Source organism: Lepidochelys kempii, chromosome 1, assembly GCF_965140285.1.
Source record: "Lepidochelys kempii isolate rLepKem1 chromosome 1, rLepKem1.hap1, whole genome shotgun sequence".
In the NCBI taxonomy this organism is placed as follows: domain Eukaryota; kingdom Metazoa; phylum Chordata; order Testudines; family Cheloniidae; genus Lepidochelys; species Lepidochelys kempii.
The window spans coordinates 335170719-335196895 of record NC_136380.1 but is presented as its reverse complement, the minus strand read 5'-3'; the positions used below and the strand labels follow the sequence as shown (position 1 = coordinate 335196895).

The window sequence follows — 26177 nt, the reverse complement described above, 5'->3', positions numbered from 1 at the left end:
AGCATCTTTGGGTAGATTGGAAAGTCAAAGATTAATAGATGTTAAGGCCAAAAGGGAGCATTATGATCATCTAGTCTGACATCTTGCATAACACAGGCTATAGAGTAATTGCTACATTCAGCCTACCAACTTGATTTAGATTTAGAGAGGGATTTTCAGAAGGAGCTAGGCATTCAATTCGCACTACAAGTCAGCACCCGTAGGTGCTTTATTAGAACTCATCCTTAAAGACTTCAAATCATGGAGAATTTACCATATCCCATAGTTAAATCTCATAATTAAATACCACAAGAACTACTCCTTTGATGTCTTGGCACTTCTGTTTCCTGTGCATCACAAAATTAGGAAGTGCAGAGATGCACTGAAAAGAGGAGAAGGGGAAAGTTAATCAAACCTTTTCATACTGTAACAAAATAATGGTTTGAATTCTAGGTGAAGTTTCTGCTCAGCTCCAGTTTATGCACTGGTTTACCTGTCCCCAGTTACAATTCCACCTTAGGGTTCCAGTGACTACATAAATAACTCAAACTACACTCTCATGGTTTATGACATCACTAGAACCCCAGGATTGAATTATAGCCACATTTTTTCTTGTTTGCCTATTATTTAATCCATATGTAATGCAGAAATTGTCATGCGTTACCACTGTGGCCTGGCTGTCTGTGAGCTCTTTAAATCAAAATACTGAAACTCAGTAATGAGTTATATTAGTAGGAGCTTCATTGATCACGTCTGCACTGTGTGGTTCAGTGTAAAACCTGGGATGTATTCTGTAGGGACAATTCATTCTTTGATTGTTCCAAACTCCTGATCAGGAATCTACAGGGGAAGGTTTCAGGATGTAATCACTGTAGATCAAGGGAGAGTATCTATCCATGGCTGAGGTTCAAAACAATATGAAACTCTGTCTCCTTTTATTGGGCTATCACATTTGCTTGTTTAGCTTGGCCATAAAAGTAAGTAGCTTGGTTGCTATTAAATATTTTACAGTTTTGCCTTTTTCTCTAATAACATTACGTTGCTATTGGTAGTTTTTCCTGTACTAAGGATAGAGAAATATCACAGCAACTCTAACTGCTAATAAAGAGTTTAATGGCAACATCTCTATACCTGATGAGAAAGTCTAGTAGACAATTTTGTTTATGAAAAAAGTGGCTTCTGCTGTAAGCACTGTGTGATCTTGAGCAAGACTTTTAATCTCCTGGTGTCTCAGTTTACCCATGTGTAAAAGGGAGTCAAGCATATTTTAAAAAGTTTACCTACCTATAAAATGGACAACATACAACAGGGGTATTGCAAAGCTTCACTTATTAACATTTATAAAGTGCTTTAAACACACAAATGAAAATTGCTACACAAGTAATAAAGGGTTATCGTTAGATTTAGAATATCATAATATGCTGCCCTCAGCATTATCCCATGCAAACTGAAATGTCACCAATTTGCTATTTCTAGATTGGCATGACTGGCACTCTGGATTTAAGGAATCCTTTGGACTCAGAATAAAAGATACAGTAAATTATTTCTTTTAATTATGAGGGAAAATCTCTCAGGTCATGTTTGAGGTTACCACTGGGGCAATATTAGGGAAAGACTTTCATTGCAGCTGCTGTACTGCACCTGGTTTATTAGTGGGGACTTGAATTTTCAGTATTGGCTGCCCCCCTTGAGATCAATAATTACAAATGTTAAAAATGAGAACTGTCATAAAAGATACAGAACTTCATTTGGGAAAGTGTGAGCAATCACAAAGGAGAAATATCTAATATCTTAGCAATGGTCCACGTTGATAGCAACATTAAATCAAATGCGCTTTATATTCCACTTTAAGCGTTCTCTCTCTGTTTAATGAGAGCATGTTGAGTTATTTTTGTGGGCATTATATTTCACATTTCCTAGGTATTGACAACAGCTATAAGGAATATAGGAGGGAAGAATGCTAAGTTTCTTTAACGATGTGCAATCTTTAATTTTATTACAGCTAGAATTGTTATATTATGTTACACCATTCAGTACTTTGTTTCTAATGCATTATTAAATGGCAAGAGCAGGACTGGAGACAAACCTGTGACTCAGGTACTTCTGGGTATTTACCAGCTGAGATCTAGACACACTGAGAGTTAATCCTGCTTCAGATTTCTAACTCACCTACCAGAACCACAGTGCTGACCTGGACCCACATAAAATATTACTAGTCATTCTTTATTTATATTTAAATAGATAGAATGAACTCTTTGCGGTTTACATACATTTGTCTGTCTGGTTGGAAAATAGAAAATAAAATTTGCAATATCTTTTCTGTTGTTTACCAACATTTTTCTTCTTTCAAAAATTTTCTGACCAGCCCCGTATAACCTGTAAAGCTGTTACCCTCACTTTGGGTTAGATTGTTATATGTTCTGCGCACCATACTCCCTGTTATGCCTTCTTATGCCCTTCTGCCAGCACACTGTACTGAAGCTTCTGCATGGGGATACCCAATGCAGGTAGATAGAAAACAGCAGAATGGGACTGAGCCATGGATCTACTCCACATTCATGCCCAGTGGAGTAGCTACCTTGACGTGTCAGTGAGTATACGCTGTGCAGGATATAGACTTGTTGTGTAATGCATGCACATACACACAGAGGTGACTGGAAGTGAGATTGTGACTCCAGAAAGAAGATTACGACTCCGGGACTATTCCAGGAGCAACACAACAAAATACAGCCACTTATTATGAGTATATTGGAAACTGACTTTCTGCAATGTCTGAAACTTTCCCTCCCTCCCCCACACCACTTTATTATTGTGAATTTTTAAAAGAAAATGTTTTTTCTTTTTAAAGTAAAGGAAGCGTTTTTGTTCTCAGTGCTGTAGATTTCTGAGTTTCTCCTCAAGGGATGGTATTCTTGTTTACTGTAATATAACAATACTTAGTACAACGCTGGGCAGCCACTAGTTAATTTCTTCGGGTACTTCACACCAGCCAGTACTTTCTGGGTTACCGAGCAGGTTAGATTTTCTGATCTCTGGCTTACAGAATATTTCTAAGGGAAGTGCTTGTGAATACATATGTGGTTTGAATAAAAAATATTTGTAGTCACTTAAAATCAGGGGACTACGAAGTGGCTAGAGACACTCATACTATAGCCAGGCACATGAAAATTGTGAGCTCCCTCTCCACATACACAGCTCTGGTTATACATGTCAGTCCTGACCTAAACCACCTCTGCTGTTCCAAAAATGTTTTTTTGATGTAGACAACTGTCCTCTAGGGACTAGGTTAAGCCCAGTGAACCCACTTTCACTTCTGAACTAAGACAGTATTAGAACATAGTTCTTCAGAAGCATAAGATCGGCATTATGAATATTTTAGTGAACCATCTCTGAAATTCAGGCCAGTAAAGTATTCACATGGGGCCAAATTCCACTCTCAGTCATAGCCTTGAAACTTCACCGATTTCCCATTTGGCCCACTGTGCATGTGTCCATTTGACTTATTGTGTATATGTATCCTCTTTCTCTCTCTGCTCCTATAATGGAAGACAGGACTAAACTATCAATATACACAGAGAAAATTGTTAGGACTTGTGGCGAAATCTTTTTCACTCTCATATATACAAAGATGGAGATATGTGAGTGAGAGAGAAAGTGAGAAGGTACAGTAAAGCATGTATTCATAGAACCATAAAATATCAGGGTTGGAAGGGACCTCAGGAGGTCATCTAGTCCAACCCTCTGTTCAAAGTTATATAACTGTTTCTTTCCTGAGGCACCAAAACTCAGGCAGAAAGTTAAAACCACTTAGGCCTCAATCCTGCAATGAACTCCACGCAGGCAGAAAACAAGGAAACCCTGCATGGAGACCTGCTTCAGTGAAGTGCCATGTGGGCACAAGGGTTTATATGGAGCTTATTGCATGATCAGTGGCTAACTCAGTGCAAAATTAATGAAATCAGAAGAAAATTAAATAAGAATTAATTATTTTTACTTTTAGTGGGTGCTTTTTTTAAGAAGCACTTTCTCTTCAATTTGAATGATTTTCACCCTCTTATGCATTTAAACTCAGCATCCATTTCTTTGGACCAAAATACCCAACCAACCAAAAAACCTGATGTGACCCAAATCTTATGTTAGAATAAGAAGAGTAATCCGAGGAAAAATAAGTGCTTTAAAAATTAACACAAGACTTCATGAAATATTCAAATCCTTCACACACAAAAACAAAACACTATTATAAAGATTTGTACTTACCAGAATATCTTTTCCAGCCCACTTACACTCATCCCTTCGGGTATGAGACACAGGCCAAAAAATCTAAAGAAATAAAATAAAAATCACTTTATGCCATTTCATGCTTCAATAATCACAAATTGTATACCAAGTGTTATATGTAGTCTCTTCACCCAGTTCCTTTCCTTTTCTCTCTTTATTCTTTTCACTGAAAAAAACAAACAAACATAAGCAGAACAAAGTGTATATGATGGGAATCATGGCAAAGAAGATTATAAATACAGATGTATAATGTGGATCTCTGCTACTGACTTTGACAAATATGGAAGCAAAGGGCTTGATTTTCCATTCAGTTATACTGGTATATCGATATTGATTTTAATGTATTTACAACACTGGTTTAAAAATGGAATGGAGACCCAGGCCCAAAACTTGCATCTTCTTGACATCACTGAATATGATAGATATCTATTAGTGTGTGCCATTTAATTGGGTTTGGGAATATTGTAACATAAATGGGACTCTTGACTATTCAGTTAATATAGTAATTCACTTTTGTTTCCTGCTCTTCAATTAAATGAATAAAAATGGCTCTGTTAGTTTGATGCTATCATTCCATCAAGCACTAATGCTGTTGCTGAGTTCGATAAGTGTCTTTGCAAATATCTATAAAGTTCTTCCAGTAATACTCCCTAAGCCTGCTGTAGTATTACTTCCGGTAAAAGAGGTATCTCACTTTCTACAGAGAAAACCCAGAGACCATTTCAGTCAATTATTCATGTCTGTTGAAAATCTTTTAGGAATTACATATAGAAAAAAACATGATCTTCACATAATGCCAGGTTACAATTCCAGTTGGTAACTTCAGATAATGCAATATGAATGGCTACAAGACTGGATTATAACCTTGGTGTTCAATACATCTTATTTATAAAGGGGAAAGTATTAGGAAAATAGGATGATTGCAGGTGACAAAAGAGAATTAAGAACATATTGTTAGTGATGTTTTGAGGTCTAGGATGGACCTCGACCAACACCCTAAAATTCAGAATTTTCTTTAATATAAAATATAAAATGTAATATAATATAATATAATATAATATAATATAATATAATATAATATAATATAATATAATATAATATAATCCAAACAGAATTTGAACCTCTTACATCTATAAAATTGGGCTGAAAATTTCATGAGAACACAGTCTCTCAAAGGATTCTTCCTGCTTCTATTCCTGGCTTAAGCAGTGCAGAGAAAGTGAAAATGAAAATTTACTAAGTTAAAAAAAATAATCAAATTTTTAGAGCTCCCAAAAGGATCAACTGAAGTTTTGGGGGAAAGGCTCCTATATTATCTCAACCAGTTTTTCATATCTCTAATATGGGCAGACCAAATTCTCCTCTGATAATGCTGCAATTATGTTGACTTGATGTGAAAGTCAGTGAATTTGCACCACTGTAATGACAAGGTTAATTTGGCCTTATTTGTGCTATTTTGCTGAGGCCATAACTTACTTCCAGTGCTTAGGTAGAAATCCTCACTGATCTCAGTGGAAATGCCTGCTCAAAAACTGGTGGGATGATGTGATAATTGATAATAATAAGAGATGAACCTGAACCACAACCTGAGATTCAAAGACAGCTAAGAGTTTAGAAAAGTTTTGATTTGGATCTAAATTTCTTCAGGACCATGATCTTTATATTAGGCTGATCCAAAAATTCTCTAAATCTTTGGGAATGTTCAAATCCCACTTTGAATCTGCAGTTTTGAGCCATCTTTCTTTAATATAATAATGTTTGTTTATTATTTCACACATTGTTCTAGAAGTGTTTGAAGACTGAAGAATAGAAGATACAATTCACTTAATGTCAGAGAGCAGTTTTCTACTGTGGAAGCACCATCCTTTCTTTTAATTATTCCAGATGTTTTGTGCATTAAACTATGAATCCCTCAGAGGATACAAATAAATAGCCAGGTTCTTTTATAGCTGCTCTAAAGAGAATAGAAAAGAAAATACTCAGTTTCCCTTTTATCTTTTCCCTTAGAGAATACAAATGAATGGCCTGTCTTCCTTCAGAATACAGAACACAAAGTATTTATTGCTATCATCTTAGGAAGCTAATAGGCAAATGGGCAAAAGGTCAGAAATACCAAGAAAATCCACTAGTGCTAAAGCAATATATCTTTCATAAAATTTGAATCTAAAATGCACCATAAAAGTTGTGGGATTTTAAAGGCTTGAACATAACAAATCAAACCTCCATCTCTGTGTTTACCTTCTTTGGCAAAGCTCATTAGAATAAATGAAAAGATAAAACAAATTTTTAGACTCAAGCAGAAGCATACCCAAAAGCACAGTTGAACTGTACATCAGCTTTTAATTTAAGTCTACAACTTTTACCAAAAGTAATGTCCTCCATCAAGGGCAAAGAGAAATCTGTCACTCTTTTATTAGCATCCAATCTATTATGGTTTATGAGTAGCAGAAACACACTTCTTTAAAACACTCCATGCTGAGGAAAAGAAATCAACACTCACCCTCACAAACACTGAAGTGGCCCTACTCTCAAAAAAAAGTGAATGGTAATGTGACCTTTTTGTGAGAGCTGTCGTGATAGTCATCTTCGTTTTATTGAGCAGTAAACATAAAAATATGGACTGTTTGGTGACTAGCTGGCTTAAGGTGAAGTGCATTCATTTACTGGTGCTACTGCTACTGTTTTACTACTTTTCAATCAACTCTTCCTTATTATGAGATGTTAAAAAGGACTATGCTACTGTGGATATAGTGGACCTGGACCAGAAGAATACACATAGAAAAAGGGAGCTGTGTAGATATTAGCACCATGGCTTTACAAAGCCTTAAAGCTTGATTGCTTCAATAGAAGCATGTAAAATCCCACAGTTTTATGCTTCATGTTAGGATCTAGGGATTAACCTTTGTAATTGGGATAGTTGTGATATGTTATATAAAATAATTATGTAATACCTCTGTAAAAAATATACTAGAGCTTTAACTATTCTGCCCAGGCTCCTAACACATGACAGGCACAAATAATTACAGAACATTAAAATGAGGTTTACCGTATGTTCTCTGTAATGAGTAGCTAAAAATCATACATTCTATATTCCCTATCTTGGTGACTTGTGGCTTGTCTACACAAAAAGTGTTTTCATGGCAAGCTGGGATGTGACTGTACCCTGCACTATCCTGCTGAGCATTACCTGTCCACGTGGAACCTGCTGACATGTACTAACAGTTTGTTAGTGTCCCCTGATCTGCCCCGCTTTGAAATACGAGTAGACTAAAGTACACTAACGGTTGGGGTGCTGCAGCAGGGGCTACATGGACAAATAGCACATCAAGCTAGTACATTCAAACCCCAGCTTGCTGCTCATTAAATGTTCATGTAGACAAGCCCTTGCATTGTTTGTGTATATTTGTCCACATTTAGAACTGGTGTAACCATTTCAACCAGGTCAAATTTGTCCTATTATTTCCCCCCTTTTTAGCTGCAACAATTTTCTTTTTTGGGGGGTGGGTGGAGGGTTAGCTGTCATAAGCTGTCATGACAATTTAAATGTAGTTTATGTCTATTGTCAAGTTATACATTATACCTCTGCATAGCAAGATTTGTACCACAGGTTTTGTTAAAAAACAATGATAGTAGGATTGAAGATACCTTTTGATATTCCTTGATGTTAACCAGGTTGAAAGAAAATATGTGATCCTTTGCTCCAACATATAGTCTACTCCGTTCCTCATCCAAAAGGAAAGTGTGGTAATTGGAGCTATTGGCTAGTCCATTGAAAGTGATTACATTGTTGGTTTCCAACATCTCTGCAAGATAAAGTTAAAGATTTTTTTTTGTTAATTTGATGAAGATCGCGGGCTAATGTCCTGATCCTGTAAAGTCTTCACTTTGAGCATATATGCAGCCCCATTGACTTTATGGGAACAGTTAGGTGCATAAAGGTAAGTATATTTGCAAGTTACTGGAGGATGAAAGCCTAAGCTCACTGTTAAACAAGCGCTGAACTATGAATGAAATTCAGTACAAGGCCACAACACCACTTAAGGTCCACTGAAACTCTATTTTGAGAACTTATGTGGGGTGTGAGGAATTTTACCCCAGGGAACTAACCAGGAGTGGGCCAAATTTTGTTCTTCTACAGTCAATGAGAGTTGCAGGCATATACCTGAGGATGAATCTGGCCAACTGAGGTAAATTAAATGCAGAGACTAACTCTTCCATCTTATTATAATGTTTGTGGGCATGTATAAGCCATTTCACACAGGCCATTCAAATATGGGGAAAAGGAGACAAACATGACAAGCTGTTGAGATAAAAGCCACATGTTAAACAAGGTCCTTACTTGTATTACTAATAACATCTGCGATTGCTGAAACAGGAAGAATTTGAAAAAAAAGCCAATTAACTTTTTGCCATTTACAAGCTAGCATGCTTACTGCATTATACTCAGCAATCAGAATAATAAAATTATATGGGTCAGTTTCACTTATGTTTATAGCAACTTTCATTTTCCAGTTCTCACTCACTTCCACACAGCTGTTGTGTTTAACCAAGAGTGAGTTCCTTCTTCAGTCCAAGTGTTCACAGAACCATCTCAGCTACTCCCAGATATAAACACAGACTTTCATGAAAGTTGTTGTAAAAATAATTTGCATTAAAACACTCAGACTGCATTTATATTAGGTTTTGTAAACATACCTTTCCTTCATTTCTCTCTCTTTCTACCCATATTTGGGATCCAAACCTTTTACTCAGTCATTTCAAGACATGTCTACACTAGCAATTCATACTGAAAATAATTTTAATACTATGGGCCAAATTCTGCTCCGGGCTGTGCACATGCCGGCAGGGGCCCAGAAACATGGGGGACATCTTCCATAACAGCTGGGCAGAATTCCAGTCTAGTGCTGTAGGCCCTGAATCTAGAAAGCACTGAAGCAAACACACAACTTAAAGCATATGAGGAGTTCCACTGAATCCAGAGGTACTCCTCACATGCTGGTTCACGGCCCAAGATGACAGTTGGGAAAGGGAGTGGAGGGTATGTTGACTTCCACACCGAGGGGTGTGCTGGCTAGCGGGCATGCCCAGGCCTCCAGACAGCTAATCTGTTTGGTGTCTCCAGAACATGCTACCCAGAATGACTTTCAATGAAGCTGCGATGTTCAGACCCTGCCTCATAGTGCACCTATCTGCCTTGATTCATCATACCTTGCCTGGACAAGATGGCACATGTAATGCATAGGCAGACTATGCTGTGCCATGTGATTGAAGGCTAGATGTTACCTGTCCCTGTATCTATCAATATGCTCACATAATCCAAGGCAAAACCATTTTACGAAAAATATGCACCATACTTCTCTTTCTTCCTATAGTCTATGAAACAAACAAATACATTGATCTAAAACATGGACCAATTGAGGTGTATGTTTTTGGTTTGATACGACGCCAGTTTTTATAGCTTTGCAGGATTGGAGCAGCACCCATTTTTGTAGTAATCTGTAAGCAAAATATTTTTTTTAAAAAAACAAAAGGAATAAACTTTATAATGAGCTGAACAAAGTACATTTGAAAATAGATTCCTGCCTAATTTCTGTGTAGTGAAAAGAAGTAATATATGTACATATCCCAGGAGAACTAAAAACAAAATTAAGAAGGTGTAATACAATATGCATTGAGGCAAACCCTAAAGTCTTCCTTAGATTTTGCTCAATATTCACTGTTCTTATTCAGGCAAACTCTCATTGGTATGAAGAGGAGCTTGCATGAATAGGGACTGAGCCAAAAATTAATAAGGAACTCAGGATGTGCACCATACTTTTTGCTGTCCTCTAGGTTCCTTCTGAAGGAAAGATGATACATAAAAGTATATTATATGATGTTACACTTTAAAAATCATTCTACCTAAGACTTAACTTCTCAAATTTTTTGCACAACAAGAAGAAACTAAATGTTCCCATATCGGCCTGATGAAATAATTCTGGATTCTTGTCAAGTTTTAAAATTCAATTGCATTGTCCTCCTGTTCATTTATCTTTATTTTGTTTGAAACTTTATTAATTCTCCTTTACACTGTAATGACTGATTCAGATGTTGAATCTCTTTACTGAATGGTGAGTGATACAAATGATTGATAGCTTAACTTGTCTTAGGACTCTCCTGGTTAGAAATGCATTGATGTTATTTTTATCTGATAATTCTCCACATAATATAGCTGTCAAAAGCCTTTATACTTTTTCTCTTACACACTTTTTCAGTTTAAATTCCCAAGGGTGTGAGTCTGCTCTTGGTTACTCTGGTGTAATCAGGAGTAATGCCATTGAATTCCATGGAGTTACACAAATGTGAACCAAGTATAAATGAGATGAGAATCCATCATCCACCATCTCTGCTTGGTAGAGAACTGAAATGATGGGGTTACCACTTAGTTCTAATTATTTCACATCTATTGTTTCTGCTTTGTGCATTATTTTGTTTTCTAATTTAATGTCTGCTGACGGTGTCAAGTTATAGCACTGTTATCTGAAGTTCTCATTAAGAAGAAGAGGTACAGCATAGTCAAGAGCAATTACATCTTCTTTAACACTGCTCTGCAAATGTGAGTCTATTTTGAGCTGAAAGGGCATGCAGAGATCATAGAATAACACGGTTGGAAGGGACCTCAGGAGGTCATCTAGCCCAAACCCCTGCTCAAAGCAGGACCAATCCCCAATTTTTGCCCCAGTTCCCTAAATGGCCCCCTCAAGGATTGAACTTACAACCCTGGGTTTAGCAGGCCAACGCTCAAACCACTGAGCTATCCCTCCCCCCAATAGATAGTTCATTTTTCCTGCCCATTCAATTGCTGGCTTCTTTGCAGAACAGATAAAGGTATTAAATGTGATACCACCTACAGTGAAATTTTCCCTCCAGTGGCAATCTTCCAACTGACTTCAATAGAGCTAGGATTTCACCCCTTGGGTCCAATCCAATGCCCATCAAAGTATCCCATTGACTTTAGCTGGCATTGGATCAGGTTCCTAGGGCTTGATTCTAATCATGTTTATGCCATTGTAAATCAGAACTCACAATATTGGAGCCATAATATTGCAAAACCTGATGTGAAATCAGAAACAGCCTTCTATTCACTAGGAACTGACAACTGAGTCTGAGGACATGAAACAAAGTTCAAGTGTCGATGATTCTCCCTCACTACCGATTTCTAGTAGGGTGGGGTTCAGACAGAGACAGAGAGGCTAAATATTCTCCGAAGTCACACTGCTTGTTTTTCAGGCGTTGCATTATTACTTTGGCAAAGAATATAACCAGGCACTGCCTCCTATGATATTCTGTAAAGGGCTGCTGAAGAGCAGAGCAATGGCACTTGCTCAATCAATACAAATTAACTATTCTACCTCCTCAAATTAATTAGTTTCCAAGTGCCTTTCATCCAACAGTTTTTTTAGTATTCAGCCAGTAGCCACAGAAGAGATTATGACAGAAGTAGCAATGAAAGGACACATTCCTGGAAGAGCGATGATGCCGATCAATTCTTTTCACTGTCAACTTGTCATACGGGCTAGGTACTGTGTTGATCAGCTTTAAAATAAACCCATATTTACAACAAAGGTTGAATTAAAATGACAGGGGCTACATGATGAATGCCTTCACAAACTCAGTGTAATTAATACTGATGTCTACAATGCAAGACCTTAATTAATTATTTTTTTCATATTGAAGGGTGGAAGCCTGCTTTGCGCATGACCTATGAAAACACATAATAGTTACCTGTTCTTGTAATCATTGGTTGACTTCCTCTATCCTTTCTCCAATTATTTTATTGAAAACATGGTAACAGTACTTCACGAGGTGCTGTAGCTTGCCAAATTTCCTTTCTTGAGTAATTGCTTGGAGACCATTTTCTTATTTCCATTTTATATGTCTTCAGCTTGTACTCATTCCTGTCATTTTGATCATTTCTCTGTAAAGCTATAATCACTGTGCTGTGACCTTAATATCATCTATAAAAGGTAGATTTATAGTGGATGGAAATACTTCAAATGTAATAAAGACTTTATCACTTTTGGTGCTGCTATTCCCAACTGACCTTCAACAGGATTGATGCAGATGACCAAAGCTAATACTTGGATATGCACCGTGTGTTGTAAAAGTTTCTAATTCTGATGAGTTTTCACTTTTTCCTCTCACTGAAGCCACATGGAGTTTGAATTGTTCAAGAGATTGCAGGCCAAATTCTGCTCTCAACTCCACCACTGCAATCCCCTTTAAGGCTGTAGTCCATGGTATGGTCTCTCCTCTTATTTTATTTGCTCTTTCTAACATTTCCAATCCCTAAATATTTGCATTTGGTTTAATCTTTCTGCTTTAGATTCCATAAAACATTTTTAATGGATTGATGTTTTTGTTGATCCAATCCAGGGGTGAAAGTACGCCGGGATGGGACAGCGTACCGGTAAAAAGCCGGTACTGGCCTATACACAGCTGACGTTAAAGTGCTGCCATGACAGCGCTTTAATGTCATTGCCCCTTTTGCCCCCCCCGGGGCCGCTGACAGGGGTGGCAAAAGGGGCAGTTGCCCTGGGACCAGTGATTTAAAAGGACTTGGGGCTCCCGGCCGCCACTACCGCAGCAGTGGCCAGAGCCCCGGGCACTTTTAAATCGCTGCCGGAGCCCCAGGCAGCGCAGGCCAGGCAACGCTGATGGGCTGGCTGTGGGAGGCTGACCCCAGCCCCACCTCTTCTGCCTGAGGCTCAATCCCTTCCTGGGGCCCGGAGCCAGGCCCCCGTATCGATAAGTGTTTCATATTACTTTGACCCCTGATCCAATGTGTCTTTCACTTGAATCTGAATGCTGGGTTTGTCAAAGCACCTTGGTAGAACCACTCCCAAATACCCCTTTCAATATATGTTTATTTTATTTCCTAATGGAATTTCAGTCCAGTCATACATACAGAGATTAAGGATCAGATCCTTCCCCGTGAAGTCAGTAGAAGTTTTGCATGCACAAGGCATGCAAGCCTGCTTTATTTTTACTACACTTTCTTTCATTTGAGAATGAAGTAGACAATCATAAATGTAACTAATATGAATACAGTGAGTGAAACCCTGGGGTGCTTACCCAAGGCTTGATAATCTACTCTGTTATGCTAACTTTATGCTAGTTTAATTTTACTGGCTTTAGTAGAGTTTGCAGAGAAGAACGTGTAACAGAAAAGAGACTCGGCCTTTTGGAATTAGCATTTACTCAGTCCTAATTCAGGCAAACTCTTTTTGGAGTTAGTGGAACTCTGAACAAAAATGTAAGATTTAGCCCAACATTCTTTTTAAAGTCTTTACAATAAAGTATCTTCCTGTGTTTTCTACTGTTTACAATCCAGGGCCCTATCCAATTTCTATAGAAGATGTTGGAAAGACTCCCCTTGTCTGCAATGGGAACTGGAGCTGGCCCAAGCCCATTACTAGTGACTGTACAGATGCATTATAAATTCAGAATCGCATGTCAGAACTTGCTTACTAACCAAATGAGTGGGTTGTTGCTTTCAGAAATTTCCCCACCTCCGTTGCTTTGCCTCAAGTGATATTATCTCATTGTGCATCTCCTAGCGATAGATAAAAGATGAATCAACAAGTAGTATCATAGCCATCATAAGGGGATTTTTCTGAAATGTTAATGATGCTTCCCACAACATCTTGCTAGAATATTTCCTTCTTGTATCACCAGGCTTTTGTCAGCCACAGTACATTAAGTGAGCACTTGCTCACTATGTGCAAATACATATCTTGCTCTAACTGATGCATATCTTTCTTGTTCCATACTTCTTGAAATAGCTCTAAGTCAGACATCACTGTATGTCTGACCATTTGCTTAAAGGAGGCTGTGCAGGGGAGAAAAGGTATAAGCTCTCCTCACCCCAACTTCTGTTCAGGGGATGGAGGAAGTGTTGTAGGGCTTTCCACACTTCGCTGCCCATCTGCAGAGGACACTGCAGGCACTATGGGGCCACTACACCCTGCCAATAAACAATGGGTGAGAAGAGGGCAGAGACTTGCAGACAGTGAGCAGAGCCCCTCATAATACACCGAACAGCAGAGTTTAGCTGGTAAAGGAGGTAAACTGCATCCAGCACAAGGATCCAGTGACTTAATTCTCCTATTTGAAACAAGTGAGAAACCAGACAAGGAATCGTGACTCACTGTCCCTACACCAAGCTGCTTCATCTACATGTCTAGAAGTTGCATCTCAGCCGAGACCCAAACATGGTCAGTGTCCTTTATTTTGTTCTGAGAAGCAGATCGACAATTTCAATGTTAATTAATTGTACTGGATTGCCTAGATGAATACCGTCCCATGGTATGATTCTGCCACCCTTAGTCCCGGTGAGTAGCCCCTTCTAACTTAAGTACTAGTCTGATAAAAGGTAGCAGGATCTGGCCTTCAGTGAAGAGAATATATTATAAGGGAGTGCAATAATCCCCTATAAGAAATGCCCCATTAGAAAACAAATTAATTATCAGAACAGCTAAGGGAAATCTTTTGTTGTGATGTAATTCAAACCATCACTATCCATCACAGCTTCCTCACAGCAGGACTCTGTGTTGAGGTTTTCTTCAAATGAATTAATTTTGCATCACTTATTCCAATGTCCATTAAAAAAAATCTCAGAATTCTGATTAGATTTTGGACATGAATGCTTTGTAAATAATGAAGGTATTAGTGAGGCTTGTAGCAGCATTTGTCTTACGGCATATATATTGGACTTTAACAATTACCCTTCACTTTCAAGATAAGCTCAGCAGAAAAAAGGAAAGAAAAATGGTAACTTCTATGGGTAAATGGTTACACAATGATGACTCTAACTGGGAATATCACCAAGTGATAATTTTTTATTCCAGATGTAACACAAGCCAAATTTATACAAGCATATGATCTTTATCAGTGTTATGAAGGCCATATCCATTTTTGTTACTCTAAAACCAAAAAAACTTTTGCAATCAGTAACTTTGCTTCCTCCTACATTATGAGTTAGATAAGTCTGAAACTGCATTTTATGCCTTGTTGATGGCAATTCTCTGTTATTATAATTTGAATGTAACAAATCATTGGGGGAATTACCTTATCAGTAATCTAAATACAATTGGACCAGCATCTCTTTCACAGCTGTTCAATCAATCCTAGCTTTCATCCTTTTCTATTACCTTATCATAACAGTCGCCAGTCACTGACTTCCATTGACCTCTACTGGAAAAAATCCCAAACAACATTTGCTTAGCTTTGCACTGATATAAACCATTTGGTTTTCAGAGATGAAAAGTAAAGGAATAACATTTTTATTAAAATTGTATCAATTAAAAATCTGGATGTCCAAAGACACAATATATGACCTTTCTTGGATTTGTGTTTTAAGGCAAATATTCTAAATGAAACACCCATCATATTCTAGCAAAAAAGATTTCAATGCCGCAAGTATACCTTGACTAAAAACAGACATTCTGTCATTAGGGATGCTGGTCCAAGTTTTAGTTTCAGTTACATTGCTATGCATCCGATGAAGTGAGCTGTAGCTCACGAAAGCTCATGCTCAAATAAATTGGTTAGTCTCTAAGGTGCCACAAGTACTCCTTTTCTTTTTATGAGCATGGAGTAACACAATATACTGTAGACTTCAATATACCATAGAATTTCTATGTATGTTTTTACACTGTGAAATTGAGAGTAGAGTTTGGCCCACTAGTATGCAGTTGTATAGCAGTTCTGGAAGTGTTCTCTGTCTTAATAATTGAAGGAGTCACATGATATTTTAAAGACATAAAACATTTAAATTTTTAAAACCAACCTGTTTTCTTTTATTATGTGTCTATTTGGTCTCTGAAATGAATCCAGATTATCCCTATTGGGCAATCATTACCTTATAACAACATGAACATTATTAACCTTTGAACTAAACATGATGCTTTTTAAGATATAGTTCATGTATATGTAACTATTATCAGTTAGACTTGGCAAGTCCACTATATATTTTACTATGGGTTTTGTATATCTTTGAAACTCTAAGTCCTGTTACAGAAACTGAGACAATGGAATTCTTTAAACTACATATTTTTGATGATTAAAGAGCATTTAGGAAAATTAGAATATATGCACTTCACTACCAGCCCTCAAACTCTGCATGCAAAGTGGAGATTAAGGATTCTTCAGTGTCCCCAAAGGAGTAATAGTCAGACTACATACATTTCTTCTTTGAAGGATTCAGAGTAGCAGACGTGTTAGTCTGTATTCGCAAAAAGAAAAGGAGTACTAGTGGCACCTTGGAGACTAACCAATTTATTTGAGCATAAGCTTTCATGAGCTACAGCTCACTTCATCAGACGCATTCAGTGGAAAATACAGTGATGAGATTTATATATACACAGAACATGAAAAAATGGATGTTATCATACACACTGTAAGGAGAGTGATCACTTAAGATGAGCTATTACCAGCAGGAGAGCGGAGGGGGGGAAGGCAGGGGGAGAAAACCTTTTGTATTGATAATCAAGGTGGGCCATTGCCAGCAGTTAACAGGAACGTCTGAGGAGCGGGAGGTGGGGTGGGGTGGGGGGTTGGAGGGGGGGGGGAAATAAACATGGGGAAATACTTTTACTTTGTGTAATGACACATCCACTCCCAGTCTCTATTCAAGCCTAAGTTAATTGTATCCAGTTTGCAATTAATTCCAATTCAGCAGTCTCTCGTTGGAGTCTGTTTTTGAAGTCTTTTTGTTGTAATATTGCGACCTTTAGGTCTGTAATCGAGTGACCAGAGAGATTGGTGACCAGAGAGATAAATCCAGGATTCTAGGTGGACTCCTCCTGAAGGTCAAAACAACAGACTGGACTTCTACATAGAGTGCTTCCGCCGACATGCACAGGCTGAAATTGTGGAAAAGCACCATCACTTGCCCCATAACCTCAGCCATGCAGAACACAATGTCATCCACAGCCTCAGAAACAACTCTGACATCATAATCAAAAAGGCTGACAAAGGAGGTGCTGTCGTCATCATGAATAGGTTGGAACATCAATTTAAAACTTAGTTCTGGTCTTACTATTTGCAGATTCTGGCAATAAAAAACCTATCAGGAATTAGTTAAAAAATTAATAGCTATTAAAAAGAGCCCCTTCCCCCAAAAAATTAACCCCTTGCCTTATTCTGGAAACCTCCACCAAAAAATGCAATCAAACCCACTTATCAGGGAAGGCAGTTTATCAAGCCCTGACAGGGAACTTTATTAATGCTCAAGCCCCATAAGTGATATTGCTATGAAAGTCAGTCTTCAACGAGGGGAAAAGGTACAAGTTATCAAGAAATGAAAGTGTAGACAGTGTCCACTGGGGAGATCACATTATCTATAAACAGTGCCATTTCAATCTCATGAAACGTCATGCAACTGAGGCATATCCAGGCTTTCAACATCTAACATTAGCATTCACAAATTGATTTAATTAACATAGCCAGGGAGTCTCCATAGTCATGTTTAGAACTTGTATGCAGTGAAAGTGTTTACACATACTAGACAAAAAGCTTAATGTTGTATTGCTAGCAATAGACTGTGCCTTTGTGTGGCTCAGTCACATAGGGGAGTGACAGGGAATAAGGCCAACCCCAGAGTTAGTGAGGTGCAAAGGGGAAACTAAGATGAAAGACTGCCGTAGAGTAATTTACTTCCCCCTGGAGTCCTATTTTCAAATGTGACTTTGGAACTTAGGAACCTAAGTACCACTGTCTTTCAGTGAGCCCTTTGTTCCTAAGTGCCTAAATCTATTCTGAAAATGGGATTTAGGTTCCTAAATTCTAAAGTCACATTTGAATATAGGACTTAGGGCTTCTCTATACCAGGAGACTCAGGAAAATTAAACCAAATTAACTAAAGGTGTGAATTTAAAGTGGATTAGTTAAAATGCATTAAACCTCTGTGTAGACAGACATTCAGAATTAAAGTAGCTTTAATTCAGTTTATTTTAAAAGGCAAATATTATTCCGCAAATGCAACAAGTCCCTCTTTTTGTTACAATTTTAAATGGAGTTTAGGTACTGAGCTGGCAATATAAAAATGCAAAGAAAATATTTAATATCTAATGCAGGGTGGGCTAATTAATATACAGAATTGGGACAAAGATTTAGAATCATTACTAGAAACTCAATCATATCCTCAGAGTTGAAAAATAAAACCACTTTAGATTTTTTACAACATCAGGAATAGAGTTTTAATGGAAAATATATTTGTCTTGTTACTGTTGACTTCTTTCAAGGAAGACAATATTTTCATGACGGAAAGCTATGCATGAAAACTTGTGTCTATCTGTCGAACACCCTTAAGAGCTCTGTGATTCACAAAATGAAAGTAGCCACCAGTTATTCTGCTTGTTGGCAAATCATTATATTGTAAAAAGGAGCTAGTTAGATGGACTCTGTGCAGGTTTCCTTATGAGGGTGCAAACCACTGACCTGATACTGCCAATTCAAGACCTAGCAATCAACAGTCTTTCCCCTAAATCAGGTTTTTATGCAATTGGATCCACCCTACTCTCTGATCACATACCCAGCACTTTGAGAAAGTGTCCTTTCAAATTAGAATAAAGGATAATTAAAGCTTAGCTGAGATTTACATCTTCTCCAGTCTCTTGATAGCCCCTGTTGCCTCTAATCCACAGGGGGCGATTTGAATTAATTTCAATGAGAGACTGAAAGCAGTGGTTGGAGTGTAAAAAAAAAAAAAGTCTGGGCAGGTGACATGAAAACTTTCCCACACAACTCTGCTAACACACTTTGATCACAGTAGATAAAAAGCGTTACTTTTTCAATTGCAGACTTCCCCTGCGTAGACTGTAGTGCCAAATCACACATGTGATGGGACCCAATTCTACTCCCAGTTACACCCATGAAAAACAAGAGTAACAGAAGACAAAGGAAAAAGAAAAGGAGGACTTGTAGCACCTTAGAGACTAACAAATTTATTAGACTATAAGCTTTCGTGAGCTACAGCTCACTTCATCGGATGCACAGAATGGAACATATAGTAAGATATATATATACACACATACAGATAAGTTGGAATTTACCATACAAACTGTGAGAGGCTAATTAGTTAATATGAGCTATTATCAGCAGGAGAAAAAAAGCTTTTGTAGTGATAATCAAGATGGCCGATTTAGACAGTTGACAAGAAGGTGTGAGGATACTTAGCTTAAGGAAATAGATTCAAGATGTGTAATGACCCAGCCACTCCCAGTCTCTATTCAAACCCAAGTTAATGGTATCTAGTTTGCATATTAATTCAAGCTCAGCAGTTTCTCCTTGGAGTCTGTTTATGAAGCTACTCTGAAAGAAGTCAATGGAGTTACATCAGTCAGATTGAAATCAAACTCTGTCTTTCTGGGATGTCGGATACTTCTCATTTACTCGGTATTTCTCAAATATGATCTGACTCTTAACTTGTTACTGTTATTTATCAAATGTTTCCAGTTGTACCCACAATGTGGTAGGTGCTGTACAAACATTGCTTCCTGTCCCAAGAGATTATAGTCATCAGTGTACAACTCACACAACCCGCAATACTGTTTTCAGTTCAGAGTGAGTTTTTTATGGTGTGCAACGCCCTATATCAAAACTTTCAGTGCACTTCAAGACATACTAACCAAACCTGCTTTTTCTGGTCCTGCCCTTCTTTTTCTTCTCTACACTGGTGTAATTGTAATTCACTCTAGTACAAAAGGTTCCTAATCAACAGTTAAAGTCAAACATGGAAAGTAAGCACTAAATATGCTATCGCTGTCATGTTCTGTATTTTCATTGCTCTATCATTCCAGAATGTGGATGGGATGAGAGCTGTTCCATCTAAACAATAATATCCTACAAAAAATGTCAATGAAGTTGGGAAACTATGGCACCTAAATGCCATGCCCTAGATCTCAGGTACACCACATCTCTATTCAACACACCTTGAGAAAATGGTGAAGAGGGGGCAAAAGTGACATTAGAATGGTTTGGCCCCAAGTACATGTTAGAGCAGCCTCAGAGCTGATCTGAACTGTGCTGTCTTGTAATGGCCCCCTAAGGGCTGTTAAACCACTTGGCACAGCCAAAGTGCAGTGCACTCCAGCCATGCTGCCTCCCTCCCTCTGTGCCATGGGGGGATAAAATAGAGGTGGTGTAGAACAGGTTATGCTGGCTCTGCACAAACTGGGAACTCCCTTTTGCAAGGGGAATCCCCACTTGGTTTGTTAAGGCAGCTTTTCAGCAGATATCAAGGATCTGGCATTGAATCCATGTTGGATGGTACCAGCTCCCCCTTCTTTATTTCAGCCTCTTCACTGTATGACCTGACCTTATTTTTCCCATGTCTGAAACATGCTCCTCAATGACAACCAAGAAAATGAAAACACTGCTTTGAAAGTAGTTTCCTGAATTGAGGAATATTTTGTTAATTAAAATTAATGGAGAAAGAGCCCATACAGCTAACTACAACGCTTCAAATTAGAGTATCTCTGGCAATTTTTGTGCAATAATGTAATTTGTGTATTGCATCCAGACAATCCTGCTTTAGAATCAGCAATGAGGTTCAACAGATATTTATATGAGGCAGCAGAAGAAATGAATGGTTTATATTCTTGGAGGCCCCTGTGGTATACCAGTGAGATAATTTCTTCTATGAAAGCTACTCCTTGCATATTTAGACAGAGATCAAATGCATATCTTCCACCTGTGGAATCTATCACAACAGAAGTCCTTAGAAAATGCTCTCCTCTGACATGCAGGCTGAAGGACCATGAAATCAATATAGGCCTGATTCAAAGCCCATGGAAATCGATGGAGAGACTCCTAGGCCCAAATCCTTAAAGGTATTTAAGCAAGCTCTGTTTCCTGACCTGCCTGAGTGTCTCTATTGGGTATATACTACCTAGAGGCCTATAGAACTTGGCTCTTCCACCTCTCAGATATGTGCCCTAACTACTAGGCTATTGACCATCCTGGGGTGACTCTTTCTGTCTCTCTCTTTCTTCCATCCTGGAACTAAGAAAAGTTTCCAATTCAGTATTTGTCAAAAACAATACATTTGCATGAAAAGGTTCAGTTTTGATGAATTGTCCATTTCCAAGAAAATTAGCATTTTGTAAAATAATTCCTGACCAACTCTCAATGTAGGGGACACCTCTTTTTACTTTTCTAGAGCCAACAATCCTATTCATTCACAATGGTGCCATTAGTTATGGTACAAATTTCTCTTCAAAAGCATATTTTTGGCGTGCAATATTTGTGTGTTGGTCAACATCTCAAGTTTCAAAAATGCCCACACTGACCTAAGGTACCTTGCTTCATCATTGACAGATGAGAAACATCTGTGAGAATCTGGAAAGCTGTAGACAGCACCTGCTGAAAGGTAAGGGAGAACTCATGTTTCTTCTTGATGGTCACACACGACTAACACATTGTGATTAAATGGTACTCTTGAAGACTTTCAAAAGAAAAAAGTTTCATATGACCTAAAATTGAACAGGACACCGATTCAGTGTTTTCCAAGTAAAGGAACTCTGATTGGTATTGAACACCTCCAATTGAATGCAAAGGGCCAGATCTTCAGCTAATATAAATTGGTAGCTCCACTGACTTTAATGGAGCTGTTTTGATTTACCCCAGATGAGGATCTGTCCCAAAGTTGAGCTAGCTCAAAACCTCCGAGAATCCACTTTATTACCTAATAGGACTGGGGACATTGGGCCAGCTATAGCACAAGACAATGTCGAGCAATGATGAAGCCTTTGTGCTTTAGCCTTCTTTGTAGTATAATATTTAATGACTAAACAATATCTGTGGCAAAGAAGTTATAAAATACTACTGTGGTATCCTGTGGCAGAATGCACCAGGCTTCTAAAATAGCTGGGAAAATGACTCTTTGACTTTACGTAGACATCAGTTTATGTCTAATTTTTTAAGGACACAAGTTAGCAATGTAGTTGTTTCCAAAACATCTGCAAATAGTTCAGCTAAAATAATGAATAAGGATGCTAATGGAGAGATTTCCAGAACGTAAATCAGAGTAAGCCACCTAACTATCCTCTGTGCTTTTGAAAATCTCCCTCTTAATATATTATCTACCCATGCATCCAACAACTGCAAGCTCCTCCAGAGTGGATATTGTCACCTGCATATTCTTGATACCAATGAGCACTAAGGCTCCTGCACTGTCAATGAGTGTATATACATCGTTCTATATTTTTTAAAAAAATATGCTAATCTATCTTTCAGTCTGTCTTAACCATAGCTAACATGCCTATCACAGTGGCATCCAGCCATAAACCCACAGTGGAACTAGACTTTAAATATTTCAATTTAGAATTAAAGCATGACCCAAACCCCTATGGAAAAAACAACAACAAATGCTCCTTTTAGATACATCATCTTTTAGCCTTAAAATGATCATTACAAATTTGCTGCTAACTGTTGTTTCTGCAGATGTATATTCAAGAATACAATCGTGAGATACAGATGCTGACAAGTTGAAAAAGAAATCTGGTAGGAAGAGTCATAGTTGAGGAAGTCTGCATCTGCTTTACTACTCATCCCCAAGAGGCTCAGTGGCCTGATACAAAGCCAACTGAAAGCAATGGGATTCTACAAATTTCATTGAACAATGGATCAAGCCCCTGGAGAGCATAGTCCCTAGAGCTCAAGCTAAAATATTATGTTCTGGCAGGTATCACAAGGTAGCGCTCTTACACACCACCTTTTTCTTAGCCTGTAAGTAAATGTTCACTCTTCAGGAAAATATGCTGTGTTGTTAGTTTTGTAGTTAGTATACAATGTTCTGTGTATAGGTAGCCGTGCGACCATCAGGAGAGTACACTCTCTTGCCTTGGCCTCTGATTGGAGTAAATTCTTGAAGCTGCTCTTGGAAACAGGTTTCAGAGTAACAGCCGTGTTAGTCTGTATTCGCAAAAAGAAAAGGAGTACTTGTGGCACCTTAGAGACTAACCAATTTATTTGAGCATAAGCTTTCGTGAGCTACAGCTCACTTCATCGGATGCATGGGAACAGGGTTGCTCTTGGGAACAGGGCATTGGTGCTGGCCAAAGATTCCTGGAGGAAGATTGCCCTGGATGTTGCTTGACAATCTTTATTCCAGTATTGGTGCAAATGTATAAATAAAGCAAATTACACTTATAATATAACCAGACTCTGTTTGGCTGATTTCTTCTCCACTGAGAGGCTGGCCTGCAAGGCCTGGACATCTGCTACCACTTGGCAGAGGGTGTCAGAATGGGACATTGTTGTTGGAAGACGAGGCAAGAATAACTTTCTCTGATGAGTTTGAAAAGGTGCAAATCCAGAGAAGTCTAGATGAAAATCCACTTCACCTCTCTCCATCCCTTCCTCCATCCCCAGAGAGTCTTTTCACAACCTTGTCTGAGCCCTCACAGAGAGGCATTCTGCAAAGACACTTCTTCAGTAACAAGGGCTAAAACCCCTATTCCTCCCTTCTAGAAAATTTTAACAAAAGAGACAATAATGAGAGATAGCATGTGTGAGAATCATGTGCTGTTCTTTGTATTCCATCCCCTTTTGTTTGTTGTCTACTTAAACCATAAGCTCTTTGGAGCATGTTCCTTGTTTTCATATTTATCTATTACACTCACAAAAAAAGATGCTAAGAACACCATTAAGGTTGCTAAATCAAGTATTCAAAAGTTAGGAAAAGTTAGCAAAGTCAAGTATTCAAAAATTAGGAAATGGGAGTGCAGGTGCCAGAGCTCTGGGGGCCCCACACAGCCACCTCCAGCATCCTCCAACCGGAACTGGGTTGTTGTAGGGGTTTCTTTAACTGTACTCCTGGGGGAATCATTTTTGCTGTTGTCTGTGTTGTTGACATACTTGTTGACAGGTACTTTGAAATAAATTACCAAAATAATTGAAACTGGAGTGATTATATTGTGTTATTTTGACAAATAAAATATGCAGAATTATAAAATATTGTGTGCAGAATTTTAAATTGTTTGGTGCAGAATTCTCCCAGGATAATGTTCAGAGTGCTACTCCCATTGGCTTCACTGCAGATGAGAGCTCAGCACATCTGCAAAGCAGACCCCAAGGTATCAAGTTGAGCATCCAGAAACTGAGGAACAGAAAATTAGTGACTACCAGTGAAAAGTCTGGTTTAAATGACTTGTCTGGCATCACACAGAAACTCTGTGGCATAGGAAGGGACAGAATCAAATTCTCCAGCACAGTATTCAACTACCTTAACCACAAGACCATCCTTTCTCTTCCTGCAATCCCCTTCCTCATTCACTGCACATCTTCCAACTTCTGAATCAAATGAGGCAGGGGTCCACCAATCTCCTTTATTATACACCCCTGATTCAAGACCCTAAAAGTTCAAGAATTTTTTAAATGGGCAGAATAATATATTTTTCTCTAGCCTCATTCTTGGAAACTGCCAAACTGGCTGAAATTTTCCAAAAAAATTGAACCTGAGATAGAACACCTGACATGGAAAATTTCAGCCCAAGCAGTTAATCTGACTAAGTTATAAGCAACCAGAACAAGGATTTTATAATGTAAAGTGTTGGACAACTTTAACAATAGGCAGTACTACCAGTCTCACCTATAATAAAACTCCCAGTACTCATTTAGCACCAGGTAAATAATATCATAGTTCAGATTATACAAAAATAATAGTCCTCACAAATGTGAATATCTCACACATACCCATTCACATTAGTGAGGGCTATTATTTTTTGCATGATTTTCTGCATGATTTAGGTTGAAGTTTAGGAAAACTCTTAAATATGTGCTTAGCTCCCACTGAAGTCAATGGGATTTGAGCATGTTTCTAATGCTTTACATGTGCTTAAGTGCTTTCATGAATTGGGGTCTTAAGCTATTTTCTAGGTAAAGTGACTAATTTATATTTTATGGAGAGTGAGAAAGAGTCACATGAAATGGACAATCTGAGGTTTCCACACATCAGAAAACTGCATAACTGCAAGTGATGGCTGCAGCTACATCCTAATTCCTGCCTAATCCTGAGTGGTTTACTTCTCAAAATAAACATTCTGGACTTTATGTCCTTACTGGATTACTGTGAGTAGGATGTTTACATAATGGATATAGCTAAGTATACCCCAAAAATAACAGGAGAGCAATTCCTTCCCAAGTGCTAGAACGTAGTGTAATTTAGTAGATCTATTTCAATATATCAGTAGATGCTGTCTAGTGATAGTACTCCGATTGTGTCCCATCCTTCCCTACAGAGTTCATTTCACTGAAATGTTGATTTGCATGACTATTTTCCAGTGGCTACAAACATAGAGGCAAACCCTTCATTCAGTATAAGTAAACATACTTTACTTTTTTATGCACAACAGATCCTAATATACTAAATATTACTAATAGTACTGCTAATAATAACATTGTACTTGCATCTATCATACAAAGATCTAAGAGCACTTTTAAAAACCAACAGGACATGAGTCTCAGTTACAGGGAAATGTCTCTTAAAGTGAGTGAAAATTATTTTGACACTCTCTTTAAGGCCCCTTTACACTGCCAGAGTGGTGTAAATGGCCCTAGTGCCAATGACAATGAGCCCAATAAAATTCCAACAATATTGTAAGGCAGGTCTGAACTACTATACCCAGTTTACAAATGGGTAATTGGAAGCACAGATGTGGTAATTGACTTGCCCAAGGTTAAAAAATGAAAAATGTTGACAGAGCTGAAAATTGAAGAAAGGAGTCCTCACTTCCAATCTCCTGCTCTAACCACTGGACACATGGCTTTATTAATTCACACCTTTATATTAATTGATTTAGTCATGTTAGGTTAACATCCATCACAGCACAGGCATAACAGGTTCCTCCCTGTAGGAGAACAATTAAGAATTCATT

The 26177-nt window shown here is 38.1% G+C and overlaps 1 protein-coding gene across 1 annotated transcript in view; it reads right to left on the bottom strand.

Moving 5' to 3' along the window:
- The window catches only part of SEMA3A (semaphorin 3A), a 207545-nt gene that overhangs the window by 137820 nt on the left and 43548 nt on the right, over nucleotides 1–26177 (bottom strand). Inside the window, exons 2-3 of the mRNA XM_073328643.2 lie at nucleotides 7903–8060; nucleotides 4237–4299 (exon numbers count right to left, since the gene is read on the bottom strand). Of these exons, the coding sequence (XP_073184744.1) occupies nucleotides 4237–4299; nucleotides 7903–8060 (221 nt within the window). The remainder of the gene's footprint in view (nucleotides 1–4236; nucleotides 4300–7902; nucleotides 8061–26177) is intronic.